This window comes from Haliaeetus albicilla, chromosome 13 (genome assembly GCF_947461875.1).
Source record: "Haliaeetus albicilla chromosome 13, bHalAlb1.1, whole genome shotgun sequence".
NCBI classification, from domain to species: Eukaryota; Metazoa; Chordata; class Aves; order Accipitriformes; family Accipitridae; genus Haliaeetus; species Haliaeetus albicilla.
Window position 1 is genome coordinate 7,153,871 of NC_091495.1, and position 19,304 is coordinate 7,173,174.

The window sequence follows — 19,304 nt, forward strand, 5'->3', positions numbered from 1 at the left end:
AACACTTTCATAAATACCAACACCACAGTTTAACGGAAACACTATACTCTTAGTTTCATAATACCAACATTCACAACACCTAGGAACTGTCTGTATGGGGAGTACTAATGGGCTGAGCACACTGGTTCTTGCTGGAAGAGTGGGCATTTTCAGAGAAGAGCACTCAGAGATGGCACTCATGACTTAAGACGTTTTTAGAATGGCAGAAAGTAATTGCGTTCCCATCACAGGACTCTGAGTACACACACCTATAACTAACTTCAGCACAGTATAAGAAAATAAGCACATACCTTCACCAGAAACAAAGACTACATTCAACAATAGGGCCTGTACTTGCATGAAGGCAGTTAACTCTGCTATCACAGCGTTACCATGTTTTTATTGGCTCGGTTCCCAGAGACTTCAGTTTTACATGGTCCAGTTTAAGCCCACATTCTCCTGAGAGCATTTAGTCTGTTAGAACAGTTACAGGACCTACACAAGGTTGCATAATAAGCAGGGTGCAGCAAACTACCGTGCCCTGTACTCTGCTGAATAAGTAATCTGTTTCTAAAATACCGTAGCATCATTCTTATCTCAAACCCAACATTTCTACAGATTAAAAAGCCCACATCTGCCTTCAGTGCATAGTAATTCAAAATAAATACTTCAGCCCAGCATAGAGGTGGGGAGGTTTATCTGGAAGCCAGTCTAAAGACTCTACTTATTGTAAAAGTAATAAGAGATGAAAGGCATGTTTTTGTCATCCACAGCAACAAAGACAATTCAACTCTTGCTTGTATTTGAATACCAGTCCTTGGACTCTCAAAGCCTTTGTAAAAGATAAAATCTTTATAAACAAACAGTTGCATTATCCTGACTCCTGAGTCACACAGCATCTACCTTTAAAGTGGTATCAGCTTTTCAGAACAGACACCCCCATGTCTTGAAAAGCAAATCACTTAAGCAAAAAAAATAGATGTAGTTCTTTATAGACTAGTTTCCTTTAAAAAGCTGGGAGAGAACTTTCTTAAAGAATCTTCTCAAGAAGACTCCTTAGATATGCTTGACCAAACCAGCTTTGTTTCAGTCAATTAGATTTAAAAGTTACCTCAGCACAGAGCATTGTACAAAGAACAGTATTGTTTTCAGCTGAGCTCCTACTCCCTAAGGTCACCCACTAATGCTCAGACTCTTGAAGGAAATGGGACTTGTGCAGAATCTGCAGTCTACATGAGAATAAGTTATACCCCACCTATTTGCTATATATTAATTTTTCCACTCTAGATCTCAAACTTAATATGTGGTTACAGTATCATTTCTGTGTTATAATTTTATCTTCCCCTAAGCCAGGAACAGAAGTGAAAAAAGCACAGGTGCATTGGGGGACAACAGTATGTTACCATCCTTAATTAAGATGACTGAAGTGGGAAGGTTTGTTCTGCCTATAGCAAGAGGGCTAACTCACCTTCCAGATGATGTAATCCTTTAAGATCAGCCTATGGTAATAAGTGATCATCTAAGTCTTACTGACTGCATCTGGCAGAAACCAGGGTTTCTTCGCATTTATTACACCAAAATGTTGAATATTACCCACTTCTATACTGCAGGAAGGAACTTACCAAGATGAAATATAATTATTTTGACAAGTAAAACATTTTTAAAAGCACCTGCTTGGCTTCAGTTGCATTTCCCATTTGACAGACTCAGGCACCAAAGCATCCAATTTTCCAGAATAAATCTGTCACTCCTAAAATGTTAGGTCAGGATTTTAGTGGAAACAAAGGCCTCTTTCATAAGGACCTCTAAAATGAAGACCTGTGACCAAAATTCTCACTTCTACAGGTAATTTAAGGATCTTCCTGTAATCCAGAATATACTTACAGAATGGGCTACATACAGAGAAGCTCAGGCTTAAAACCTGAAGGAAAACAGAAGTGATGTAGTTGCACATAAAAAGAGAGCTCACACACAAAGCTGAACTGCTGTGCACAAAGGAAGAACTGAAATAAAGACACTCAAGAATCCAGGAAGTGAGAACACCAGAAAAACAGAATAATTCCATTGGTAAACGAATCCAATTTCTTTGTGCAATAACAAGACCCATATTCTCTGTTAAACTATTCTCACAAAACAATTACTGAAGGTAACTAACGTGCATCAACAAAACCAGCTATAGCAAGAGAAAAAGTCCTTTTCTTTTAATCGTTCCACTTCTCCTGCAAAGAAGGTTACCTGTCTATAACCGCAGATTGCCTGTCTGCTCCTGTGCTGCCTCTTTGCAGCCTGTAATTGGCACAAACTCCTAGCTGGTGATCAGAAGCATTTGCTGACATGCTGGGCTACCAAATTCACTGCTTCACAGGCAATGCGTTCAATCATCCCTTTGGTGCAGCAGCCATATTAAGCGGATTTCCTCATCACATACCAGTGGACATGTTCAAGTAGTTGGCAATATGATGGACTTACTCATTGAAAGTTTATTAGGAAAGTGATCAGTGTACATATGCACACATGCACACTCTCAGCAAATAAGCACAAAAAAGCAGACCTTTGAGTTCAAAGCTTTTCTACCACCCCATGAACACAGTACTGAAGCTGCTGAAAATTTCAGGACAAAGGCAAAAGTTAAGCAGTAGCTTTATCAGTATTCTTGTGTATTATGACTGTACAGAACTGCACTAGTTTTTCTGCGAGTATATGGAGAACAAGCTTAACACCACATACTCTTATGAAAGTAGCATCAATATTTCCTTATGGTTTTACAGAAAAAATTTCTGAATTTAGAAAACTAGAAATCCATTTCCCTGCCTCTCTTGCTTGACAACTGCTACTCTAATATATAGTACTGTAATTGCTCCCCTCTGCTAGGTAACAGTCCCCTCCCTAAATTATATATGCTTAAGTATATAGCTTAAGCCTTTCAGCCACTTGGTACACAAAGGTTCTGTCTACAGCCTTCTATTTTTATTTTTGTCCTCCGTGCACAATACCTCCAAGCAAATACCACTCAAGCCTTTCTGTACCTCAGATCACAGAAGACATTTACATGCAAAACAATCTATAAGATGTCCAAAAATTACACTAAAATAGCTGCAGCCTTTTCACCTGCTAATTTAACAGCTTAAACCTTCACTTGTATGACTTTGTGTAGCAACCATTCATACTGCAGAACAATGCTTTAGACAAAAATGGCTTAACTACTTAGTATACTATATTGCAAATATTAAGAAAATAATTCAGAGTATCAAGGAAAATTTTCAGCGTTACTAGAATCTTATTAAACTATGAACAAAGTTTAGCCTTCTCTCTGGATTTATTTGTATTTCAAAAGCCAATATAAAAAGAAAAGCATTATATACGTACCAGTCCAGTCACTCCTGCAGACTATAATTTGAGTAGTAACTGGGAATTTAGCACTGCAGGATTTTCCAACAATATGCAACATTATATGTTCAACTGAGAGGGTACTCTAATGCAATATTCAAGCCTGGGGTTTTTTTCCGAGCCTTTGGCAAATGTGGGAACTCCACTGCTTCCGAGTAGCTCAATTCTTTTTATGTAAGTGACAGCAGGTAGCTATTTAAGTAGATTATTTTGTTATATTTAAATGCCACTACAGACAAGTCTCTCTAAGGTTCTGCTTTACTGTCATGGCTTGGTTTAACCCAAAACATTAGTCCTGGAAAAGCCTAGCTATACCAATAGCATAATTACATTAAAATATTCACCTGGTTTTAAGTATGCAAGATCTAGTCAAAGCAAGTATCAATTTCAGCTACTGGTTTTTCAAGCAAAAAGCCTTTTCAAAAGACAATTAAGGCTTCCATCACCCTACCAGAGGTAACAATGAGAAACAAGTCAAAGCCACAGGAGCATTGGTCTATTTTTGACAGTGGTATTTAAGTGTTTATTAAGCTGGTTTTCATCCATTTATTTATTTGGCTGACATCCATCTGCCACATGTAACATTTGAAAATGCACAGTTAGCAAGCTGCTAAAATAAGGAATCTGGATAGCGTTTGGTTGCATTTTTTCTGTTAACATAATAGGCAAGAGCTTCTAGAATTTGTCTTGCTGATGTACTTCAACCCTGCCTGAAGCAAGGGTGGGAAAAGCTCCCCTGCTAGTATAAAATAGGTCAAGTATGGAAAAATGCCACTGACTTTTTTTAATAACAGTATTTGCATACGCAGAAAATAAACTCCCAGTTTTTCACTGATCTCTAGCAATATTCAAGCAAAGTTTTACTTTAATTTTTAAAATACAGAAGTTTAATTATTCAGCCAATGTAACAGTTCTACAAACTGCATCACAGATGTTGCACAGCTTATGACCAAGATCAATACTAAAAGCTAAAATCTTGCTAGTGACTGCTAATACAAATTGGCAATTTTAACATTTCAGCTCTGAAAACATCCATTCTTCTACACCACACTGATGTATATCATTTATGTAAATATTATTAGATCTAGTCATCATGCTACAGTATTAGTCTTGTTAATAAACCTTCTCACTGTGGGAGTACATCAGCATAAGGTATGAACACAATGAAATCTATATTAAATTTTATAGTAACTTTCCAGAAATATGCTTGTGGCCCATCAAATTCACACTAAAGTTCTGTAGATGTAAAACATTTACTTGTCTTCTTAGCATACCTAGTGTGTAAGAATAGTTTTCTTGTTTGATTCCCAAAAATAAATAAGCTTTCAATTGAAAGCATTTATTTTCCTAGTTTTCCAAAGCGGAATCTGGGGGGGGAAAAAAGCTTCAGACTTGTCATCGGTCCACTTCAGTACACAAAAGCATCTCCTGTCCCAGTATTCGTTCAAATCCAAGAGATATTTTCTTCCAGTGAAATATGACTGGAGCACTCGTTTTATTTTCAGCAATTCAGTCTGTTTCCATGGCAGCACTGCGGGATTCCTTAGCCACCATGAGTCGCATTAGCTGACTCTGGAATTTCTCAATCTTCTTTACGTCTTGCGCCTGGTCTGTTCTATACAGCAAACACTGTAAGAGAAAGTTGCTTAACATCAGATTTCGCTTGAACTGTTTTTATCCTGTTTATAGTTGCAGCAAATTTGTGCTTGGAACACACAAAACAAAGTAAGTATTTAAACATTCATTTGTGGCATGTTGTTACCATGGGACAGCACCAACACCTATCTACCTTGTTTTAAAATACACACACATCTGTGTTTACATTTAAGTTTCTCTGAAAGGCTCATGTCTTCCATTTTGAACACAGGAAAGCTTATGATTTATCCTAGTTTCTTCTCTCTCAAAAAAGATGCTAAAACTTGGGGTTTAAAGCTGTCTTCAGAGACACTCCTGTTTGTGTTGTCTAAAAACAGAAACAGATTTTAAACCTGAAATTACTTTCCTATTCTCTATATTCTGAAAGTAAGTTTATTTTGCCTTTCACAGTCCTTAATGTTACACTGCCAGTGACATAAAATCAGTTCAGCATTTCCCACTGAAGGGGATCCCCTCTCCCAAGCAAAATCTGTTTCTAAGACAGTCCTAAATAAGGAACATCGCATCTGATTAAGATAAAAAGGAACTCCCTCATGTGACAAGCCTGTAAATGCAAAAGGAACAAGAGTAATATGCCAGTGACTTGTCTCAGAAAGACCACTTAGGTTTTTGTGGGTTTTTCTTTTCCAGACTAAGTAATTCCTTACACCTGTACAGCATGAGTATAACTGCCCAGGCTGATTTAACAATGAAAAAACCCAGAATGCTCCATTCTTCAGTGCTGTCAACACAGCAACTTTTGCCAGCGTTAAATTCCTATTTTAATTCAGAGACAAACAGTAGAAAACAGATCTTTTTTTCCTTTAGCTATATTAGTTCTACAGACTGAGCATCAAGGAAAACTTCCCTTCCTGCCTTTAGGAAAAAAAACAACCAAAACACCAAAACCCAAAATGAAACCAATCCCCTGCCCCGCCACCAGTGTAACAGCTTTCTGTGACTGGAAGCAGGTAAGAAGGCCTGTAACTGAAAAGAGTTCACATTCATGAATCACCTGACTCCAACTTTCCCTATGGAAGATTTCAACTAAATTGCCCTTCACCTCCCCCTGTTATCACTGCTCCATACTCAACATCTCACCCATGTTAAGCCCTATTATCCTATCAGGAAGTGCCATTATTGGAGTTTCACATCTCTCCCGGGTACTGGAAATACCAATGCCAGACTACTCTTCCTGGAAAAGAAGAAATCTGATTTTTTTCCAAGTCTGAAGACAAGAGAAGGGCAGACTACTGTTGCTTACTCTGGACTGCAGAAAAACAGCAACTTGGTTATAACATCACTAGCACCAAGAACCTGCTGCTGGTGTGCAGATCAGCATGCATACGCTGATGCATGCTGACGCATTTCTACCTGCTGCCCACCACCTCGCATCCTAACCCCTCCACAGAGTTGAACCACAGGTCAATGTCAGTCACAGACACAACAGCTAGGGAAGGCTGAACACAAGTTTTCAGAAAACTGTTAGGCACTCTCAAGGCAATGGCTAAGAGCTCCCAAGTTGACTGACAGCAAAATGCAAGTCCATGAGAGGTACAATAAGCCCTGAAAGGGGAATATATTCTGTACTTACAGCCACATCATCCGTTACTTTGATACAGAGGTTCCCATCACAATGTCGATATTTGAGAACAACCCGCACCTGAAATGACAAACATTTTAAGAATTAACATCTATAGCTAACAATTCTCAGAACACATCTGAAGGAAATCTGCCCAAATTCAGACTACTTTTCATTATAATTATGTACTGCTTCACATTTTCACCACCTTTGTGGTGGTCCTCAGCTCTGGTGGCCACTAATCCAACAGCCAGGATGGTGTGGAAGTTAAGTTCTCAAACCTGGTGTGGAAGTTGAACCATCACATTTCCCTGCTTAACATATTAAACTGGTACTACAGCAACATCAAACAGCTTAACATTGCTGTATTTACAGTGGTTTTGAACATGCCCAAGGACCGTTGCAGAGACATCAGTGACAGGTAAGATAAACTACGAGAGTCATGTCAATACAAGACACCCCCTCACCATTTATCACACTTCAGAAAAACTAACTGGAAGCTTGTGCTTATAATCTTGAAACACTTAAAGAAAAAAATAATTCTACATGAAGACTTGAAAGGGATTGAGTGGGTCGGCTCAACGTTACTACTTTTTCTTCTACAGTACCTAAACTATTATGTAAAAGTCGTCATATTTCCAGTCACTACAGTTGTTTCAATAGCTGCACTGCAGCCTGCAGACAGATTTGGTGTTCTGATGTTTTTGCAAGTGGAAAGGGAAGATACAAAGAGTAACACTTTCAGAGTAATTAAAATCAGAGGACTGAATAGAGTTCTTCTAAATTAAATTGCTTTCAAGACTCAAAAAGGCTAAATTTGAAGACTGAAAGCAAGCATTCAACTTCTCACTAAAACAGTTCCTACTGTAGTCACCTGCCCTGAGCTTTAACCTATCCACAGTCCCTCTGGACTCTCAAATCACCAAAGTTCTCAAAGGCACAGTGATAAAAATCACATCCTCAGCAACTGACCGAGCATTAAATGCTTCCTCCTGAATGCAGAGCTGGCCACAGGGACTTTGTATCTATTGTTTCTAGCCTCAGCTAGCATCAGTAACTAGAAACAAAGCAAGGTGTCCTTCTGAGAACATTCTGAACTTGCACCATAAACAGGTCTTTGTTGTACAGTCACCTGTGCTAATGGTCAACAACCTCCTTGACTACAAAATATATTTTGAAATTCCTGCTCCAAGATGGATCTCATGACAGATTTACCCTTCTTGTTTAACAAACAGTCATCTTCTAACCACAACAGCTATGTAACTGTACATCTCTCAGCTGAGAAGGCCCAAAAGCACAGGAAAGGCTGCCACAAGCAGCAGGCATAGACTCAATAGATAACTAGCTCCCGCAAAAGGCAAGACCACTCACTACCTAGCCTCACCAGCCCACAAAGAACGCACACCCATCTCCCACAATTCTTATTCTTCCTTCAGTTTCCAGACAAGCCCAGTTACATACAAAAGTGCCTCAAGCTAGTTCTCTGGCAAATTAGAAGAAGGGTACTTGTGTTGCGACTCTGACACCCATATAAACTCCTTCATAAATAGACAAGTTTATTGCCATGGATAGGAAGAGATTGCCTTTGGATACCCCTTAAGAAAAGGGGAAGAGCAACTCCTGGCTGCACTGACATCCCTCCTCTTTTATTTAATTGAGCGTTACAGAACATAAGAAGGTAAACCAGGACAATTTTATTATCAGTAGACAGGTGGCAATTGTACACGAAGGGGTCACCTATGCTAATTAAAGGCAGATGTTAAACACTACTTCAGAAGGTTCCTCCACATCCTCTGTTTTTGGTGAGGAAAACTAGGCCTTTTTTAATGAAGTTCTCAGGCATATGAGCTCCATGTTACCTTCTGTGCTGCTTTTTGGCTGAATTATAACGCTTTTTCTGAAGACTGAAATGACTTTTAACATTTGCACAAAATATACTCCTGAAAAAGTTACCAAAACCAAAAAGCAGTCATGTACCAAGAAGTTAGTTCCTAGAGCAATTACTATTTAGGAAGCAAACACCTTCCAGGCTGAAACATCACTGCAGGCAACAATGCAACATAAGAGCTTTCTTTTAATTTTTTTAGGATGACAAATGATGCACTCTTAGATGTTGTAGACTCATAAAATAAACAAATTGTTGATACACTCTTTGTTCAGCAGAACTCTTAAATCCCCGTTTCTAATGTACAGGTACACTGTAAAGCAGCACAACGTCTCTCAAGTTCGGTTCTCCAGGTTCGCACCTGTGGCTGGTAACAACACCCAAAACACCATCCCCTATGGACGTTTTTGGGGTGTTAAATGAGAATTTCCTCCTGCTCCGTGGGAAAAGCAGGCCAGGTGCGACAGCAGCGAGTAACCCCCTTCCCTGCTGCTGCTTCTTGCCTCCCCCGTGCAGGCCACTGCAACTACGCCTCGAAAATCCCTTCCAACCGGTTACCGCCGGCCGCCCCCGCCGGTTCGGCAGCGCTGCTCCCGGCGCCTGCGGCACAGCTACAGTCCCTGGGAGACGCCGCGGCGGGCTCCGGCGAGGGCGGCCCGCCGGGTCTCAGAGGACCGTCTGCCTCCCCGGAGGGCCAGAGGACACGGAGCGAAGGCGCCGGAGCCGCCAAGCCGCCCCCGCACGGCGCCCACCGCCTCACGCCACAGCCGCTCCTCCCCGGGCCTACCGCGGGCGGCGGGAGCCTCTCCGTCCCGCCCGCCCGGCCTCTCGGCTCGGCCTGGCCCGGCTCCCACCCCACCTTCATGGGGTCGGCGAGGTAGAGCTTCTCGGCAGCGCGCGTGAACTCCTCCCAGGCCTGGTAGTGCGGCATGGCGGGGCCGGGCCGGGCCGGACCGGCGTGCTCCTCCGCTCCTCCCGCCGCCGGCAAGATGGCGCTGAAGGCGGGCGGGCGTCACTGCAAGCCGACACCTCCCATTGGTCGGCGGGAAACTGTCGCCCAATCGCGAAGCGCATGACTCGGAGATTCCGGGCCCGCCGGCGGAGCTCGGCCGACGGGCCCAGAGAGGGCAGGCCGGCGGGCGGCGCGGTCGCCACAGCGACCCCTCCAGGCGCGGCGGGATACCGGCACGCCCCGCCCATCGGTGGCTGCGCCGCCGCATCGGAGCGGCGCGGGCTGATCGCCCGCCGGCCGGGCGTCGCGGGTTCGAGTCCCGCCGCCGCCGGGAGGCGGGGGGGGGGCAGCCCCTTCGCCCCGGGGGCTAGGCGCTCCGCGGGACCGGCATCTGCGGGCCTCTGCCGGGCCAGGTGCGGGCCGTCTCCGCGTCAGTCTCCCACCCTGAGCCCCACGGGTGGTGGTTTGGGGGCGCGGGTGAGCCAGCGTGGGGGCGAGGGGCCTGGCCAGGAGGGTCCCGGCCAGGAGGGTCCCGGCGGGAGGCGAGGCCAAGGCCGCGGGTCAGCCCTGACCAGACGGGCAAGCGGGCCACCGGCATGAGGTTAGCTCGGGCGGCTTTTACGACTGAATCCCGTCCAGGTTTTCCGTGGCTGGACGGTCCTTTGTTAAGGGGGAGGTTGTCTCCATGCTGAACAAAAAGGATCCTTCAGGAGCAGCTCACTGGTTGGGCCGCCGGGGCAGCCGCGGTCGTTTCGGAGGGGTGCTGAGGCAGGGCTCGGCACTGGAGGTAAAGCTGCTGGTTTCAGAGAGAGACTGAAAGTTATAAAGATCTTGGGGAACCCTGTTTTTCAAATATAGATGTGTGTGTGTAAAGCATTTACATAAAACTGACTAAAATAAATTTCCAAAGGGAAATGAGAGGGGAACAAAATCCACAATTTCTCCTGTTACGTTTTAAAATCCCATTTCCTGACATGACCTGTGATTTCTGTTCCTTAATTACACAAAGGTTGGAGCCAGCCACAGTGCTAAGCTCTGACTGTGTTACACGGCTTGTGTAACTGCTGCAATTACAATAAACACATAAAAATTGCAGTCCTCTGTTCTCTATTTCATGGGGACGCACTGAAAACCCAGAAGCTCCTGATAATGACTCACGACTTCAAGTTAGTTTTACTGAACAGTGTGGCCAAACAAATAAACTGGAAAGTTTAGGGCAGATCCGCATGTAAGGGGACAAATTATGCGGGCCATTCTAGTCTCCACTAGCAACATGGGGAAATACTCGCTGTAGTTTTTTTGACCACAAAAGGCACAATAGGCGCAAAGGAGAGTGAAGAAACACGGCATAGAAATAAAACGGTGGATGGGAGGTAAGGGGAGAAAAACTAGAATGAATTTCCCTGAGTCAGTAAAGCAGAAAATAATTGTTACTGTGGGGATCAACTCTGAAAAAGTCTGCAGTGATTAGACTGCCAAACTTTAATAAATTGCAACTCGTGGGTGTTATGTGGTCTAAACAATTCTGTTAAAGGGCTTTTCACCAATGAGTGGAGGCTATGAATAGTGGAAAGACTTAAGACTTCTTTTTTTTCTTTCCAGAACTGCTCACAGAGTTTAGATGCTGCTGTGTCAGAGAATCCAGCTTCAGAAACGTAAGAGTTGTCTTTCAGAGAGTCGGATAATCAACAGCTCTGATTAAAGGTGATAGATGTATTGACAGAGCCCAACGCGATTATCCCAAACACAGAACCTAACCTGGAGGGAGCGCTTCTCCACTATCTTAGGTTTTGGGTAGCCATTTATAACAGCAGAGTAGAAATCGCTTTTGGTAGTGTTTCATAGACACGTAGGGGATGTAAATACAGGCAAATGAAAGGTGTGGGGAGTACAAACCCTGTAACACCTATAACATTTCACAGAACCATGGCTCACCAAATTGGATCCAAGTTTTCAAGTGGGACACAGATATTTTCTTTCTGAAGGAGGAGTCCCAATTTTGGGTTGGCCAGTCAGAAGCACCTTAGGGTTGCTTTTCAGAGGATTTTAATTTTGACTCAAATGTTCAGGATCTTTTATGTGTTTTTTGACACAAGAGCTGTCTTAGGAGCTTGCCAAGGGCCAGTCATTAGCCCTGTAATTCACAATTTCTGCAGTTGAGCTAATGCAACAGAGCAAGATTAGAAAACAAACCCATTTTGGTATTTCTTTTTCCTTAACCCAGATGATTTCTGTGATCCCGTTTAGGATGCAGCTTCTAAAACTATTATATATGCACAGATTTGGAGGTGACGAATTGCAGCAGCCAGGGCAAAGAACAGAGAGAGGGATTTCATAATTGGCCTTACCTCTGAAGAAAATGTGATGTGTCACTATGACACTTATATACAGCCTGATACACAATTCTGCATAGCGTGTTCCTGGCTGCAGATCTTAAGGATTTAATCTTCCCTGCCACCACCACCACCTATGGCCCCATGGTTGTGCTGGCACAGCTGTTTGTAACTCTGCGCTGGGGATCAAACCAATGCTTGGATTAAAAGCAGCACCGTTTTTAGTAACACTTTTTTTTAACTGAGATCAGTTCTTTTTTCCAGTTTACTGTGTGGCCTTAGGTACTGTTGTGCTGACACAGCTGTTGAAAATGTACCTTTTCTGGTGGCAAGACAGGATATGGGAATTTCTACTGGTTTTGCTGGCTTGCCACCAAAAATGGGGGGCTGTATGTGAAACCACACCCCCCCCCCCAGCAACCCTGAGAGCAAGGCCAGTTGCTGAAATCTCAGCAATTAAAAAGAGAAGCTATTTCTGAGCCTCAGGGAATGTCTGATACCTATAGTTAGTGTGCTGCTTCACTCTGTTGTTCTCCTCTTGCCTGGAGAACAGAACATTTTCTTGACATGTTTTGAAAAGTAACTTAGGCCACTGCAGTTACTCAGCTGTAAGTTGTATTTGATGTATGTCCAAAACTGTATTTTTCAAGTGAGTTCCAGTGAATGCAGTAATAGTAGAAATCTTTCAATGGGCTTTTTGTTTAGTGAAATAAAATGAGCAGTTGTTTATCACTGTGTGGAGTGTTTGGTGTGTAGCCAATAATAATTTAGTAGTTAGTAAGAATTCTGCTAAAACATAACATGCTTGTCTTGCTTTCTTTTCTTGAGTTCCTCCTTTCTTCCATGCAAGAAATCATTCCAGTGGTCTTAACGGCCATTCCATCACTCGTAAGTGAAATCTGGAATGCTAGAAAACCTCATTTACCCTTTCCTCAGTCTCTCCTTGTATATCCTTGCTATATTCCCTAGACCACCTTAGATAATGTCTTTTTTAGCTTAGATTTAAGGCCATAAAAAGCTCTGAAGCAATAACGTAAGTACTTGTGTGATGAAGATTTTTCATGCGGTTTTTCCTCAGGCCTTTCCCCCTCATCCAACCTGTATGTACATGATTAATGATCTCTCTTTGATCAAGCTTCTACATGTTGCTACTGCAAGTTCTGCTTCGTATAGTTATGTTCAGGCATCTGGATTGCACATGGTAATTTCTTTAGTTTTTTATCTAGTGTCTTCCTTTGCATAAATGACAAACTGAAAGAAAATAGTAGAAAAAGACCTTGCATTATATCTTAAAATATCATCCACGGAGATCTTGAGTTCTTGCGACTGCTGCAAAGTTCATGGAAGTTGCAGCTGCTCAGCATCACTCAGGGTTAGATATTTGGTTTCCCGTTCTTCACATTAATGCTTTTATTCAATCTAAAGCAGGTGCCATATTCTTATTTGCAAATGTATTTCTCTTTTGTGGATAAGGAATTCAGGTAAGAGTATTAAATTCATTAAAATAGTTATCTGTCACCGTGACATACTACTGGTGAGTAAAACAAGCTGGGCTTTCCACCTAAAAGAAGCTTTGTATAGAACACTGTGCATTATCATGCTAAATTATGGATTTGATGGGAAACAATACGACAAACTCTGATCTCAGTTATGCTGCTGTAAATCCAGAGTAATTCCATTTATTTCAGTGGATTTTTTTTTTTTTGTATCTGTAACATTTTAATTAAGAGGAGACTTTGGTGCTGAGATGATAATCCTGTTCTTGGACCAGGAGCAACATAAAGTCAGCACAGTTATACAGGTCTAAAAGAGTGTTAATGAGGAGTTAGTAACAAGGCAATTATTGCTGCCGGGAATGCTTACAGCTTAAAGAAGGAGATACAGTCACTTCTTTCAAAATAGCTTCAGCCCAGCCCTCAGTAAAGTTAAGGAGAAGGCATGGGCATGGTGATTATACATTCCATTCTTGTGTGTGTATGGTCTAAAACAGCTTGGGATTTGTACTGATGCAAACTTCAATCACACAGGGTTATTTTTTTCTTTGAAAGGGCATTTATGTGCATAAGGATGCAGATAGATCTTGAGTACAGTAGGATCTGAGGTCTTTGACTTCACTGGCTTCTGAATCTCAGTACCCATGAGAACTGAGTCTGCAGTCAGAAGCAGTTTGTGCTCCTGGATGGGTTATAACATGCCAAACTGAGCCACAGGTTTTCACTCCACAGCTCCTGAAGGAGCACGAAACATACTGCTTTCTGTGGGTTTTATGTTTTAAACAGCTTGGCTAATGGTTTTGCCAGGCTGAGCCATAGATAGTTAATTATATGAATGCTAATTTTCTACTTCTTTTTCACACAAGCATCTTATCCAGTGATTCAGACTCATACTGTCCTAACAGGGTAATTAAATATTGGTGTGACTTGGTTGTTAAAATACAGTTCATGATAATTAAAGCTGTATGGGGACAGCAGGATTCTGGGGCCCTGTCCCAGTGCCTGTCCCAGCCAAGTCACAACTTCAAGTCGGGATGAGACCTGGGTGCCTGCTATTCTCCTCCCTCCTTTTCCGCAGTGCCCTTGTTCCTGTGAAAGGAAACACACTCCAAACATGTCCCTGGTTGGGGCCACTGGGGAGCCTGCAGCCTTGGGCACACCACGATCCACACTTGCCGTACATTTTAGCCGTAACATTTCCCAAGGCAGCATGGTTTCCCAGTTTGCTTTAACCACTAGACATCCCCCCCCCGTCATTTAATATGGACTAATTTAATCTTACTGTATGTTAGGGAGTTTATATATGTGCATGTCAATAACCATTGCACTAGCAAGAGAGCTGTCCCTATGTATGGCTGTGTTGCCAGCCTGGGCTTAATAGAAACTGCCCTTTCATTTTTGGATGCTGTTCTGACAGTGTTCTTGTTAAGCTGTTCGCTTTTGATAGCTAGAAAGATGCACCTCTTTCTGTTAAGTGGTCAGTTTAGTCCCTTCAGCATAATAACATATTCAAATTAATGTGCTGTCATGCAAGAGACATACGTTAGAGAGCAGACTCTATGCTGTCACAACATTGACTGTTGAGATTTGAGAATGAAATAGCAGTCCTCATGATGGCCTTCAGGGAAAAGAAGAACACATCTGGTAGCCAGCTCATGAACCGGGATTTGAAGCGGTCTGGAAGCAGACAGACACTCTTAGCATTAACTACTTATAGATTTTGTATCACCATTATGTGAAGTTTCTGAGCATGCTTAAGATGGGGTTAGATCATCTGCTGGCACACACTGGAAGTGCATTGATTTCTTACATTAATCTTTAAATAGAAAAGCTTTTTATTTGATAGGCATGACTTAAGGCTGGTTTACCTGTGCTATTCATGCTGCCATGGCTGACGTAATTGAAAAGTACAAACCATCAGAAGGGGCAAGTGAGATTAGATGCTTATAGTGATGCCTTCTCAAGTCCTCTGGAGCAGTGTAACTGCATCTGGGGTGGAAGGGCTTTCGGTACTTTTAACTAAGTTGACTTCTAACTCTAAGCTACGTCTCAGCCCAAATCAGATGGAAATTACCTCCTTCTCAGTTCAGCCTGCAGAAAGGAAGACATGAGCGGCTCCTAGACTGCTGTAATGCTGAAGTTTGAACCTTCCTGGCAGGTGAACCGTGCCAACTTGCTGAAGTGAAAGAGTAACACGCTTCCCCTGCCCCCTGTGCTGTTGTGAGACCAGCAACAGGCAGCTGGTGGGAAACAGTAACTTCTGCTGTTTGCAAAGTCAATTCATGCCCATCCCTAAAGTTGTGCAGCCTCCTTTGAGTGGACTCTTGATTTAGCTGTGTCAGTAAAAGCGTCTGGTAGTCCCAGCCACTTGTCGTTGCCTTTTCCCAGGAATTAATGCCCTCTCATGATGTGTTTGCAGAGATGCTTGTGTGAGTGCCCCTTAACCCACTTCAATCAAACTGGGTTAGCAAAAACCTCCTACTTAATCCATTTAAGCTAAGTCTGGCTCAGGTTGACCAAAGTAGGTTAGGGGGTGTCCACACGAGCCGCTCTGCAGGCAGATCTGAAGAGGTGGTAATTTCCACAAGAAGAAGTAGGACGGGCTGAGCAGGGGGAGTGGATGTGAATCAGCAACTTCTCCCATCCCCTCAGCTGGAGGCAGAAGAGGACGCCCGCCGCTGCCCCGCGCTGCGGTCACACACAGGCGTGTTGGGCAGCTCAGCTGGCAGGCGGAACTTGGGAAGCCGCAGCGATGCAGCTGTTTTCCCATACACCCCTTTCCGTAGTTGCAACAGTAGAAACACTTTGTGCAGAGCAGCTGTTGCCAAGAATGCCCAGCAGACAAAAGCCTCTGCAGGCTCCTCAAGCTCTCCTGTTTGAGCGTTTGTCCTTGGTCAAGAGTTGGTGCAGGTGGAGGTCCAAATTATGGTCAAATGAGTGTCAAAGTGGATTCTCGGCATTTGCATTGCCAGTTCCCGAGTCAACCGCAAGCACCCACATTCCTTTGATGTCTACAGTATGGCAGCTTTCTATAAAAGATGTCTGATACAGAGCTTGGGTAGCTATGGGGCTCGCAGGCCCACATAAAGCATACGTAAGAGCTGGGATCGGTGCTGGGAAGGGCTTCCTTACTTCCAACACAGTGCTGCTGTCACGATCCTTGTCACGGGGGTTGCAAGTATTTAGCTGTCCCTTTGGTTGGCTTGAGCCTGCAGAGAAGTTTTAACCTCAAATCTGTAGGTTTAGCATTTTCATAAGATTTGGAGTACATTAAAAATATGAAGGGTGATCTAGGTAGTATGTAGGTGTGGGGGCAGGGAGAATATCTGTATAAATTACATGCCAGGGCTGTGACTTTATGTTGAAGGGATAACTACTAACAAGATTTGAAATGTGTCCTAACAATTGCATTCTTGCTGAGGTATTTTTCTCTCTCCATTACCAACTTTAACTGATCTCATTATTTTTTGTAGTAAGTCAAAGGTCGAAGCGATCTTGCTATTTCAGGAATAAATGACAAAGTTCTCCCCTCTCTCAGATGAGGCAGAAGTTTAGAGGTCACACAGATACCAGAAACACATATGCAAGGGATGTGAATGAAGGAGGAAATATTCACTGCTCTCATCATTTTAGGGCCTAGAGAAAGATGAGGGGCCTTCAGGCAATTCCCAGCCTGATGCTGACCCTCCTTCCTTGTCTCCCTGTCTCTTACCCACTCCTGGATGGGAGGGAGAGGAACTGGGAACAGTAGCTGCATGTTTTCTGAGGAATCTCTGTACCAGATCTCTATTTATAAGGATTCAGCCAATCTGTGTCCCCCTTATGCAGCACAAAGAGATGAGGCAGGGCAGTGCATCTGCTCATACATATTTCAAATCCCTTTTTTTTTGTCCTTAGGGTTGTTTTCACTTTTATTTTAAAACAGTTAGGGTAAATCTGGCTGCCCTAAAGCTAGCTCCTCTTCTATATAGTTTACTCTTGTTGATTTAAAAACAAGAATCATGAGAAAGATTTGCCAGCATAGCATTTGCTATGCAAAATTTACATGCAGCTGCTTTGAACTAAATTCCCAGCAGAAGTGAAAGGATTTTGAGGCTTCCAGATCTTAGCAGACTACTGTTTTTTGCAGACAGAAATCTGTACGATATGTACTTCTCCAGAGATCCCTCCCAGCCAGCTAGGACTGTACTATCCTTCCCCTACCCCACTGCGACATATTATCAGCTTTTGGGAGCGGATCCTTCTGGACCTAGAAAGTTAATTAGCTTTGCTTGCAAATGCCTGCCACTGAAGTGACTGATTGCTTTTTGGAGGGAAGGAAAACTCTTGTCTCTAGAGTTGAAAAGAGCAAAACCATGCAAATTCGTGTAAATCTTCATGCTTATTTCTCTTCTGTGGGGCAACACTCTTCTCCATATGTGGGGAAAATTTTCCAGCAGTTCTATTTTGGTTTCTGGAGTTGTAGGTTGAATCATAAATCTAGTCTTATAGATAGAGAATATGATCAGGAGTGTTTGAAGGCTGTTTGCAGATCAAATGCTGGTAATTTCAAGTAAGATAGTCTTGCCCTGCCTGACTCCAGCTTGACCAGTTTCACAGAAGCTGAGAATCCGTTGACACTGATAGTTTTTTTGGGTAATGAAACCATGATCTAATCCAGGGCCAAAGCAGTAAACAAGTGGTTTGCTGTTTAGACATGTAAGGCAACTAATGTAATTAAGGTAATGCAGGCCACTTACAGCTGAGGTGAAGATGTCTCCTGCGTTGACACAGGGACCTCCTCGCTCCTCCGTGGCAATGCTAACTTCAGCAAGTGGACGCTTTTCTCCTTAGGAGCAGGATCAATTTGATGCCCCATAAATCTTAGTAGGTATTCTGTTCATTCCTCAGAGAAGTATCATGAGGGTTAATTATTTCTCTGCTCTGACTCAGACAGTGATTTTGTGCCAGAGGATTCTGGCAGTAAGTATAATCCCAGTGATACCCTCAGTGAGGAAACCATTGTTAACGATGTTGATGAGGAAGTGCTAATGGAAGCTGAACCAGAGCCTGATATAGAAATTGAGAGACCTAAGGCAAACAAAGGAAAGAGGTTGGAAACCTGGCTGTTTTCAGCCTTCTGCAGCAGATCTTACGAAAAATAACTCTTTGTCTTCTTCCCCCTTCCCCCCTCCTCATCCAAACACAGGCTGCAGAATGGATCTCCTGAGGCTGAGCTGTGCTAGAGGGAGGGAGGAGATTTGCTGCTGGAGTGCTGGTGCCGATCGTCGTTCCCCTGGGAAGACGTGCAGCAAGGAGCAGGTTTCAAATAGAGTGTGTCTTCAGCAAAATCAGGCTGCCAGATGGGGCCTGAGGCCCTCGCTCTGCCCAGGCTCCAGAAAGGCATCGCTCCAGAGCCAGTCAGCACTGTGAATTATGAATACGTTAGCCATGTTACTCTATTTAGGACCTGTACTCTGGAGTTAGATGTTGCATGAATAAAACATGTTTTCCATACTGTTTTCCTCTATCAGTATTTTATAAAGTCATGATGAGAGACCAGTGATATCTACCTGCTGTGTAACTGTGCTGTGAGAGGCAAAAGGGTTCCCTGTGCCAGCACACAGAGCTAAGCACAACGTAGCCCTTAAGAAGTTTCCCTTGTCCCAAAGAGATTATCTTCCTCTCCTAGTCTCATGTGGTTTCCAAGGCCCAGTTTAAACACATACAATGACATAGGATAGATAGCTATTTTCCATACATGGCATTGGTTGTTCAGCAGGAAGCATTCATTGCTTTAAGATGGTACTGAAAGGGTTTCTCTTCTGCACTCCAAAAGAGAAGCAGGCAGGATTATCTTGGGTCACATCTTTTTTCTATTAGTCAAATGGTGAAACCAGACATCTGAGTTGTTTCAGTCTGTGACCTTACCCAGTGCTTCCTGACAGATCTCACAGCTTTTCTGTTGTCCCTAGTTTATATGCAGGATTCTTCAGTCCCCCTGGCAATCTGCATTCTTTCTTGAGCTTTTTCCTGGTATCTTGGGCCCTTGGGAGATCACAGCCTTGCCTTGGTTTCT

The 19,304-nt window shown here is 43.2% G+C and overlaps 1 protein-coding gene and 1 long non-coding RNA gene across 3 annotated transcripts; one reads left to right on the forward strand and one right to left on the reverse strand.

Moving 5' to 3' along the window:
* Positions 1–3,861: 3,861 nt before the first annotated feature.
* On the reverse strand, positions 3,862–9,492 carry SRP9 (signal recognition particle 9). Its single transcript, XM_069800042.1, has 3 exons — positions 9,328–9,492; positions 6,596–6,664; positions 3,862–4,995 (listed from the first exon to the last, which is right to left on the reverse strand). Exons 1-3 carry the CDS (start codon positions 9,397–9,399, stop codon positions 4,876–4,878), a joined length of 261 nt encoding a protein of 86 aa, XP_069656143.1. The 5' UTR covers positions 9,400–9,492; the 3' UTR covers positions 3,862–4,875.
* A 288-nt stretch (positions 9,493–9,780) lies between these two features.
* LOC138688544 (uncharacterized) lies at positions 9,781–18,742 on the forward strand. Of its 2 annotated transcripts, XR_011327406.1 has the most exons (4): positions 9,781–10,021; positions 11,023–11,075; positions 12,832–12,954; positions 18,435–18,742. It is a non-coding gene; the product is annotated as an uncharacterized lncRNA (long non-coding RNA). The 2 variants fall into 2 exon arrangements; XR_011327405.1 differs by lacking the exon at positions 12,832–12,954.
* Positions 18,743–19,304: the final 562 nt, after the last annotated feature.